Below are 10300 nucleotides of genomic sequence, written 5' to 3' on the forward strand. Positions count from 1 at the left end.
TGCTGATGATGGCAGAACATTCTTAGCACCACTTGAGAGACTAAAGCTTGAATATACAGTTCGTGGTGAGCAAAGGAGTTTGTTTGTGGTGGCTAAGTCAATTGCGACCACGCAGGGTTTGACAGGATTCTGGAAAGGTAATTTGCTCAATGTTCTCCGAACCGCTCCTTTCAAAGCCGTCAATTTTTGTGCCTACGATACGTATAGAAAGCAATTGCTTAGAATCGCTGGGAATCAAGAAGCTACCAACTTTGAAAGATTCGTTGCTGGAGCTGCTGCTGGGATTACTGCTACTGTACTCTGCTTGCCACTTGACACTGTAGGTTCTTATTTCTTTTAACCATTTTAGATCAAAGATGAGATAAAGGTCTCTGCTTTAGAGTTGACATAAGACAGGACGATACAAACATGTTGAACCATTTTGACTGAAATGTGTTTTTCTACTACTCTTACAGATACGAACCAAACTAGTTGCTCGGGGTGGAGAAACCTTGGGCGGAATCGCTGGAGCTTTCCGGTATATGATCCAAAACGAAGGGTTGTTTTCACTCTACAAGGGTCTAGTTCCTTCCATAGCAAGCATGGCTTTGTCAGGTGCAGTTTTCTATGGCGTTTACGACATCCTTAAATCATCTTATCTGCATACACCAGAAGGCCTGAAAAGACTGAAAGACATGAAGCAGCAGGGACAAGAAATCAATGCTCTAGACCGGCTCGAGTTAGGACCCATCAGAACTCTCATGTACGGTGCTGTTGCTGGTGCCTGTACTGAAGTAGCCACTTATCCGTTCGAAGTAGTGAGACGGCAGCTTCAGATGCAGATGGGTAAAAACAAGCTCAATGCTTTAGCTATGGGATTCAATATCATTGAGAGAGGAGGGATCCCAGCTTTATACGCTGGACTTTTACCTAGCTTGCTCCAGGTTTGTCATAATAGTTCTTTCATTACTAGACTGAATCAGTGTCTATTTTGCCAAAAGCTTGATATGTTCTCCGTTTCATATCTCCAGGTATTGCCTTCGGCTTCAATAAGTTACTTTGTCTACGAGTGTATGAAGATAGTACTTAAAGTAGAATGACAAGTTTTCAAGATTAAGATTTTGGAAGTGTTCTAAAATAGCTTAAAAGAATCACCCATCAATCCATCATAACACGTAATGAAAGATGAATCAGTCGATAAGTATAACACAATGCTTAATTTAAACCTCGTCCTCGTGGAGAAGCATATTGGGGATTCCTTTGTTAACCGGAAACTTCCTACCGGTTTCTGAGCAGACGAGTGAGCCTTCTTCGAGATGTAGCTCGAGCAACGAGTGGTGAAATTTCCTGAGAAAGGATTCGTCAGATTCAAGCGTCGTTGTGTCCGGTGCGTGATCGGGAAGTTCGGTGTAACCCATAGAACGTGCACCGTCCACGAGAGCCTTCCAATCAATCTTGGCGATCATGTGCTTGAGAAAGTCCGGGTTGAAATCGACCTCTTTGACGATTATCTTCTTGGGTTCGATACGCAGAGGAAACTTGTTAGCCACTCCTCTAATGTTGCAAGACAACATGTTGTGTACTATCAACCTCATCTTCTCTCTCTCCCTCTCTATCGCTCTCTGCAACGAGGAAGACGGAAGTGTCTTGATAGCGCTGTCGACGATAGTACCCTAATGGACTTGCGAGCCTGTTTAGGAGTATGTATGATTCACTTGTGTAAATGGGCTTTATCCATATGAGGCCCATAACTTGATACGGGAAGATCAGTCAAGTCTTCAAGTCTTGACTTTAAAGTCAACCGTTGACCATCTATGGATTTCGTTCGTTTATTCCAGGATTTGTAAATTAATCCGATATTTGTCGATATAACTAGTTTGAAAATGTGACAGAAAATAAATAAATTTGTTCAAGTTCAAAAAAAAAAAAAAGAGTTCAAATATATTGATAGAAACAATTGGATTATGTAATGAAGTTTTTAATATTTGGAGAATTCCATGGAGATATGTTGTGTATCATTGAATTTAATGTTGATATTAAATCAAGAATGTAATAGAAAGAAGAAGGTAAATGTAAGAAATTATTAAAAATACATGAAAACAATAGTATACCTGTCGACAAAAAAAGAAAAAAAAAGAAAAAAACAATAGTATACCTAAATTTGGTTCCAAATCTTTAGTTGGACTAAGATGTTATTATATTACCAAAAATTAGAACCCGACCCGCGTTACAGCACAATGAAATATTTTAATATTGTTAAAACGAATAACAATTTAGAAGATGTTATAGTATCGGTTTATTATATTGTCTATGTTTGTCATATTTGCCATTATTTTTTCTGGAATAATTAATTTAAACAAAACTTTCTTTGTGACTCTTTTAGATTTTGTATACCATTTGTTTAAAAGGATGATATACAATTAAAAGGAAAAAAGATGTTAATAAACACAAACATAGGATAAGATATAAATAGAATGAAATAACATTTTACTTAACACGTGGTTTGGAAACACGATTACTGAAATATTATTTCCCATGTCTGTCTTTATTAATACGAAGTTGTACATAATAGTAATATGTATTTATTTTTTTATGGATCGTATATATGCGAAATGTATTCGCCAATGTGCTCACCATAGTGTATATAATTACTTTTACTTTATGACTTTTAAATGTGGTTCTGTCAAATGTATTCAAATTTGTAACTAATTGAATTGGGTTGTATTTTAAATTGGTCCACTTACAAAATTGGGTATGTGTTTAACTTTTTTTTTGACATTTATGATTTGGGTTTCGGTGGGCTTTCTATTAAGGTTTTTTTTTCAAACCGCTGTCTTATTATCTAGAAACTTGTAGGTTTGTTAAACAATTATTGTACCCAAATTCTCATATTCCATCGTTTCATCTCCATTTTGGATTCGATCCGTCGTTTCATCTCCATCTTCTCACGATCAATTTTTCAGAAAATAGGGTAAAATCAAATTCAGTACTTCTTCAATCCACCAAATCTTGAAGAGAAAATTAAAAATTCCAAAAAGGAGAGAAGTTCCAATTAGTCGAATCAATTGGGTTTATCTATGGAGCTGATGGTGCTATCAATCGGATGATTCAGTTTTGACCCATGAGTTTAGCGACCCGATTTATCAACTCTATTGGATTGGTAAGTTGCTAGATATTATGAATAGGGATTAATTAAATACATTTTGGGTTAATGCAGCTACCAATGTAAAAAAGGCATGCAAAATACATTATTAGAGTTAATAACGTTAGATTTTGGCGTGAATTAAAAATAATAATTCATGAAAGAAAACTATACCAGAAGAACAGAACAGAAACAGAGGATACTATTTACTAATAAATTTTCAGTGGATTTAAAAATTTCTCTCAAGAAAACGACATTAACGAAGGAGATCGAAAGCTCCAATTCTGATCAACTTAGGGTTTACTTCTAAACTTCTATTCCATTTCTCTCTTTCAATTTTGTTTCTTAACTCAGTACTCGTAAATTTTGCAGATTGTTTTGTTCAATTTCAATTTTTCACAATCAAATGCCCAAGTTCTGCTGTTCTCGTTCTTCTACACGAGTAAAAATGCAAACTTTTTAAGATTTGGGTTTTGTGGGATTTAAGATTTGGGGTTTTTTGAGATTTTTGTTTGTTTGTGTGATCGTTGTTTAATGTGGTTAGGTTGTGGTAGCACAAAAGACTAACTCGGGTAAAGGAAGAAACGGTGAAGGAGGAATCAAGTATGGATTTAGTTTGATAAAAGGGAAGTCTAATCATTCAATGGAGGATTACCACGTTGCTAAGTTTATCAATCTCAACGACAATGAATTGGGGATTTTTGCTATCTTTGATGGTCATAAAGGTGATAGTGTACCTGCTTATTTGCAGAAGCATCTCTTCCCTAACATCCTCAAAGATGTAAGTTTTTATGGAAAAAGATTGTTGCTTTTCTTGTTTTTGTGTATGTTGTTATGAGCAGTGTGATAAACATATAGGATGTGTTGATTTTTTTTCCCTAGGGAGAGTTCTTGGTGGGTCCACGAAGAGCGATTGCGAAAGCTTATGAGAATACAGACCAAATGATTTTATCAGATACTGGTTCTGATTTAGATAGTGGTGGTTCGACAGCTGTGACTGCGATTTTGATTAATGGGAAAGTTTTGTGGATAGCTAATGTTGGAGATTCTCGAGCAATTCTTTCTCGTAGAGGTAAAGCAAAACAGTTGAGTGTAGATCATGATCCTGATGATGATAGTGAGAGGAGTATGATTGAGAGTAAAGGTGGATTTGTTACCAACAGACCAGGTTAACGACAAGAGCCTTTTTAATGATCTGTTATTGTATAAGATTTTTTTATAATATATTTATAAGGATTATTCTGATGAGTTGTGAATTGAACAGGAGATGTTCCTCAAGTGAACGGTTTGTTAGCTGTCTCTCGGGTCTTTGGAGACAAAAACCTCAAAGCATATCTGAATTCAGAGCCTGACATTAAGGATGTTACCATTGAAAGTCACACAGAGTTTCTTATTCTGGCTAGTGATGGTATTTCCAAGGTAAGAATTGCGGTTAAAGGGTACTTACTTATATTAGTCTGGAGCTGTTGTTTTGAAGTGAATAGAATTAACATATGTTGAAACTTATCTTGAACAGGTGATGACAAACCAAGAAGCAGTTGATGTAGTTAAGAAGGTTAGAGATCCAAAGGAAGCAGCGAAGCAACTAATAGCTGAAGCATTGAAAAGAAACAGTAAGGATGACATATCTTGCATCGTTATCCGATTTAGACTCGAGTCGAGCTTTGCTTCACGTATATGATTCTTTTGGGTCTAGTTTGATCTAATAGGATTTTAAAATAGGACTATTATACTTAGTTTGTTTGACAAACCAGATGATTTATCATATAAGAATACATCAAAACTAGATACAGCCGATTTTAAATTGTTACAATTTAGTTAAATTGGAAACATTTATCTCTATTTTATCTGTATGCTAACCGAAGAACATAAACAAAATCAATTCATTCAGTTGCATTCATATGTTAGCAGGCTTACAAGTTTGGCAGGCTTTATTAAAAAAGCCCATAATGGCCCAAAAAACGTTAGACCTAAAGGGAAAACTAGGGTTTCTGAAGCCAGGAAACTTGGTGGCGGCCTCTATTCTATATAGTATATATACCAATGCTCTTCCCTGTTAACAAAATCGTGCTCTTGATGGTTCTCATAGTCGATTCGTTCTCTCGTTTAGTTTAAGAAATTAGGGGTTCTTTGTTTGTTTTCTGGGTTGATGTTTTGTTAGGAGAAAAAAAAAAGATGCCTCTTCTTTCAGCAGCAAGATCCATTCTTGTTAGCTTTGTTCTGGAGGCACATATCAATTTGCCATTATGAGAGGGATCCTAATTTGCAGAGATGTTTTCTTCCTCTCTGCTGTTTATCTCTCTCTTTGGTACATAATTTATATCTTCCTTCTTTCTTACATGTTGTAAAAAAAAAGATTTGGAGATAAGATTAACAATCATGCGACTGATTAGATGACCTAAACGTTGTCATGAGCATGTAAACATTGGTTTACTGGGACAAGGAAAACGTCAAAAACTTAGTATGTTCATGACCATTTCCAACGTTAACAAAGTTTTTCACGTATTTCTTGTCCCAGTAAACCAATGTTTACTGATAATTTTCGACTCCATGTGTATAATAAAGATTCCAACTTTTTTTCTGGGTGTTATCTACTGGACATGAAATTAAAATTTCAAAATTTGAGTCATATATTGATACAAATAAGTAAGAAAGGGGTAATATGTGGAAATGATACATTTGTTAATCCTTATAAAGAACATTGAGAAAGATAAAACATAACCAGAGATGATTACTTAAGGAGTCAAACACTTGCATTAGAGACAGGAATCTCTGGTTTAGTCTCGATGAGAAAAGATTTGAGAAGTTTGACAAACGTTTTGGGTCTTTCGAAGTTGAAGATATGACCAGTTCTTTTGATAATAACGAGTCTTCCATTATCTCCTATATGCTTCTCAAGTCTCTTCCCCATATCCAATGGGAACACTTGATCATGCTCTCCCCATATGATCAATGTTGGCTGCAATCCATTAATTCAAAAAATTTAAACCCCATTAATTACCCATTTATATGAGTGAAATTTAAAGACAAATTTGTAAAAGAGAAGAACAGAACCTGTGTGAGCTTTGGAATCTCTGAGATTATTCTGTCTTTTGGTATGGCTTTGATCATTTCCCTCTTCTCTTCCATATTATCCTTGGTCAATGCCTGTTTCATTTCACATTTTTTGTCACTAATTCCGAATAATTTACTAACAATTAATATTTATTGGAAAAACCAATAAAACATTACTCGTTTTTTACCGTCTCATCATATTCGACAAAGAACTACCAAACAAATTTTATTTATTCTATATAAGATCTAAAAATGGAATTATGTTGATAGATCTAATGAATCCACCATATAATCTGAAAAGACCGATCAAGTTGACAATTTAAGTACATTATCTTCAAACAAACAGTTCAAGAATCTTTAAAAGTTCAAATCTCTCTTTAGTTTTTTAAAACTATATTCTCGCACTGACTAGATTTTTCACCATTATAGAAACTTTCTCCAGGGTTCTTTTAAGACATCTGGACACGTGTCGTAACATGATTCGATTCAAGAAGTAAAAAGTAGGAAAGTAGCTCACATGTTCGATGAAGTCATGGAGGAGACAAGTAGGAACCAGTCTCGCCAACGCAGGTTTGTAGAAGATGTAACCCATAAGTTCCCTTAGCTTTTTCACTGACTCCGGCACAAGAATCTTCGAAGCTTCGTCAAGATCCGACACCTTGAAAACGCCGGCTTTCATGTCTTTCTCCTCCACGCAAACGGCGGCGCAGCATATTACAACCCTCTCCACGGCGTCTCCGAACATCGCCGCCATCCGATAGCCAACGAACCCGCCGTAGCTAAGACCGACGAGGCTGAATTTTTTGACGGATAGGGCTTCTAAGGCCCGCATGAGCGCTTGGGCCTGGAAAATATCGGATCTTTCGGGTCGGGTTGTTGAGGATCCACCGAAGAAGACGAGGTCCGGGATGTAGAGGTTGAAATGACGGGAGAGACGTCGAGCGACGTCGTACCATTGCCAAATGGCAGTAGCTCCGAGGCCGTGGATGAGGAGGAGGTTGGGTTTTGGTTTGGAGTCGGGTCGGGTTTTGGATACCCAGAAGTTGACTATGGTTCCGTCTTTCAAATCGATGGTTACGGGTCGTAGACCGGATCTTTTGAAACCGGATTTGTAAGTTCGTTCTATTGCTTCGGACAAGCTAAAGCAACCTGTCATTACAGAAGAATAAAAATGTAGTGAGAGGATGGGATACAAAAGAAAAAGAACCAAGTGTTTTTTTTGAGTTGAAAGATGTTGTTTTGTGTTGTGTTGTGTTTTGGTTCTCTCTCTGGTATTGGTTGAGGGATTTATTACGAATCAGCACATTTTTATTAAGTAGTATTAAATAAATTGAAGTAGTCTCTAAAATTGAAATGTGGTTATAAGTTAATAATTTAAGGAGATTTTTATTACGAATCAGCACATCATATAATTTACGAATTTCTTTTTTATAAAACGTTTTTATCGTTCCTCGTAAATTGTTGTTAAGTTATGTGTTTTAATCATATTCATGTATCTATTTGTATTTCGTCTAGTTCTTAAAGTTTTATGGTAAAAGCAAAAATATGCAACGTATATTTTATTGGTAAAAAGGGATTATTAAACATTTTCAAATTATATCTTGAGGAAAAACTGAATGTCAATTATGCGCGAAAATGTATTGTGTCTCGACGTTACCTTATGTATTTGTATAGAGAGGCTTTAATTTGGTGGTACAATTCAAATCTTAGTATTTTATTTGTGAGAAAAAGTAGATGGCATCAATGTGATTACAAAAATCTTTGTACCCCGAAATCGAGAGGCACGTGGGTCGTAGGGGGGAGTTAGTCTTTAATGTGAACATATAAGGTTGTGACAGTGTGTAGGTTGGGAAATTAAATTCGAGTATCTAACTATAATTTTCAATATTATTATTTTTCTAGAAAACGAAAAGTATTTGACTTAGACAAAGACAGAAGAAAGTATTCGTCAATTTTGGTTATAAGAGTCTTTTCTTTGTCAAAGTTGAAGAGTCTTCTTAAATATGCCAATATATTCTCTAGAAGAAGAGAAAGAAAAGACTATTTGAATTTTACACATAAAGTATTTGAATTTTAGCGTTCTTAATTTGAAAAAAAAAACTTGAGAGTTGAGAAGAAAGAAAAACGTTCATTTCCTCAGTTTAAATTGGTTATATTATATGTTAATGGATAACCTAATTTTAATTAGAGTTTAGGACAGGTTACGAGGACAACCAATTAAAACCAAATTGGTAGATATATGTTGGTAGCTAACTTATGAATACAGTATTTGTAGATGTAATTTGCATGTATTAAGTAAGTTATGCGTGGCAATCATGTGTGTACTTTTATATACTCGGAATAAGTATGTTATGCTTTATATTTTTACGTTGATTTATAAGTATAATTAGTTAATGATTAACTAAAATTGTGTTTGCATGGAATAATTATGAATAAAATGGAAATGAATGGAATGAAAATGATGGATGAATATTTTTGCTCCACTGATCACTAGTTCTTCATAAAACTATAATAATGGAACAAAATTTCATAATGGATTTTTGTTTTTGTTTTATTCAAATTTATTCTGAGGAATCAATCAATGGAAATTTTAATCGTAAGATTCCACCTTTATCTATATCTAAGATTTTATTGTCTACTAACAAGTTAATCATAGCCAATGCATACTTGTTCAACATTATTAAGATATGATATAAAAACATATTTAACCAAAAGCACAAAAAAGCCTATAGCACAAAAAGCTATAGGAGACTTTAAAACCAGAATAGTATTTATTAGCGTTTATAGGAGTTAACAAGAAGACTCCTAATCTCATACGCAAACCTCATCGACTTCATAATCCGAAAGACATGTTCTACTCGTCTTTCTTGTTTTTCGGGATTCCAGAATGTTCTGCAAAATTCAGTTTTAGTTAATTAGTATTGTTCATAAAAATAAAATTGAAAACTTTCATCCCAAACTAAAAAGTAGTATGTATTACCATCGTGATCGTGATATGAAGTCCACACGGAAAGATTATATTTCAGCATATCTATGATAACTTTCTTCTCTTTGTATTTTTGCTTGTCATCAAGGCCATCGAGTTCGGTGATTGCTTCATCGTAAGCTTGTTTAGCTAATTTAGATGCTCTGTATATTCAAATGGTTATACCACTATTATTACTTATAGCTCTAAGAAAGTATGCATTTTCCAAATTAACAAGCAATAAAAGTATATAATATATACATAATTTTCATGATAGATTTTTCTAAACACCGCTCTTAATTATTTTTTAAAGCAAAGGTTTATATATTACCTTTCAGTGGAATTAAGGATGTCGTAACTGAACACAGAGAAGTTCAAAGCCAAACCGAGTCTAACCAGATTGGTGGGTGCTAAACTTTTCTCTGCCATTTCCATTGCAACCTACAAAGTATAATATACCACCATTGTCCCAAACTTATATATCGAAGAAAAGACAAAAGTTAAGGATAACAAACACGATGGAGTGATGATGACCTTATATGCCTCAAGAGAATTGTCAGCAGTTTCTTTACGTTCAGCATCAGAACCAAACGCTGCCATGTATCGATAATAATCTCCTTTGCTACGTATATACCAAGAAACTTACAAATAGATAACAAAACAAAAAGTAGAAGAAAATAAAATGATGATGGTGATGGGATGTGACTTACATTCTGAGGAAAAAGATAGTTGATTCCACATTGGTAGTTGATGGGATGAGATGAGCATCGATGAGAAACAAAATGTCATTACAAACATTGGAAAACTCATCTTTAACCATTTCTTGTTTTCCTTTTATCAATTTCACTTTCTGCTCGTTTCCTTTCAGGTCTTCCACTTCTCCAATGGTTGATATTACTTTCAATGAATCTCTCTTAGTCTCCATCACTTTCTTGTACCCAGTTGTTAATAGGTCTATTTCCTCTTTGCTTAGCTCTATATCATACTCACACACTTTTCGCATCGATTTTATCATATCTACCACGACAATTTAAATTTTAAAAAAAATCAATACTATTTTCACGGAAACATGTATAAAAGTAACTAAACATGCTACGATAAAAAAAAAAAAAAAAAAAAAAAAAAAAAAAAAAAAAAAAAAAAAAAAAAAAAAAAAAAAA

General features: G+C 34.5%; 5 protein-coding genes across 7 annotated transcripts in view; 2 read left to right on the forward strand and 3 right to left on the reverse strand.

Annotated features, from left to right (window-relative positions):
- LOC104753905 (probable mitochondrial adenine nucleotide transporter BTL2) lies at window positions 2-1100 on the forward strand (the record flags this gene model as incomplete). Its single annotated transcript, XM_019237823.1, has 3 exons — window positions 2-319; window positions 456-923; window positions 1011-1100. Coding segments are annotated over 3 exons (855 nt in total), but the record flags the coding sequence as incomplete, so codon positions are not given.
- On the reverse strand, window positions 1093-1854 carry LOC104751716 (multifunctional methyltransferase subunit TRM112-like protein At1g78190). Its single transcript, XM_010473725.2, has one exon. The coding sequence runs from the start codon at window positions 1572-1574 to the stop codon at window positions 1200-1202; it is 375 nt and encodes a 124-aa protein (XP_010472027.1). The 5' UTR covers window positions 1575-1854; the 3' UTR covers window positions 1093-1199.
- LOC104751717 (probable protein phosphatase 2C 17) lies at window positions 2850-4963 on the forward strand. 3 transcript variants are annotated; one of them, XM_010473727.2, is made up of 6 exons: window positions 2850-3139; window positions 3494-3563; window positions 3666-3902; window positions 4004-4289; window positions 4386-4540; window positions 4638-4963. In XM_010473727.2, exons 2-6 carry the CDS (start codon window positions 3528-3530, stop codon window positions 4800-4802), a joined length of 879 nt encoding a protein of 292 aa, XP_010472029.1. In that variant the 5' UTR covers window positions 2850-3139; window positions 3494-3527; the 3' UTR covers window positions 4803-4963. The 3 variants fall into 3 exon arrangements, with proteins under 3 accessions (XP_010472029.1, XP_010472028.1, XP_010472030.1); XM_010473728.2 differs by lacking the exon at window positions 2850-3139 and adding an exon at window positions 3166-3419; XM_010473726.2 differs by lacking the exon at window positions 3494-3563.
- Window positions 5717-7502, reverse strand: LOC104751718 (uncharacterized hydrolase YugF-like). Its single transcript, XM_010473729.2, has 3 exons — window positions 6693-7502; window positions 6176-6268; window positions 5717-6080 (listed from the first exon to the last, which is right to left on the reverse strand). The coding sequence occupies exons 1-3, from the start codon at window positions 7329-7331 to the stop codon at window positions 5865-5867; spliced, it is 948 nt and encodes a 315-aa protein (XP_010472031.1). The 5' UTR covers window positions 7332-7502; the 3' UTR covers window positions 5717-5864.
- The window catches only part of LOC104751719 (14-3-3-like protein GF14 epsilon), a 1860-nt gene continuing 345 nt past the window's right edge, over window positions 8786-10300 (reverse strand). Inside the window, exons 2-6 of the mRNA XM_019238063.1 lie at window positions 9851-10157; window positions 9675-9762; window positions 9472-9581; window positions 9156-9304; window positions 8786-9067 (exon numbers count right to left, since the gene is read on the reverse strand). Of these exons, the coding sequence (XP_019093608.1) occupies window positions 9030-9067; window positions 9156-9304; window positions 9472-9581; window positions 9675-9762; window positions 9851-10157 (692 nt within the window). The 3' untranslated portion in view covers window positions 8786-9029. The remainder of the gene's footprint in view (window positions 9068-9155; window positions 9305-9471; window positions 9582-9674; window positions 9763-9850; window positions 10158-10300) is intronic.

Source organism: Camelina sativa, chromosome 16 (assembly GCF_000633955.1).
Source record: "Camelina sativa cultivar DH55 chromosome 16, Cs, whole genome shotgun sequence".
Taxonomy (NCBI): domain Eukaryota; kingdom Viridiplantae; phylum Streptophyta; class Magnoliopsida; order Brassicales; family Brassicaceae; genus Camelina; species Camelina sativa.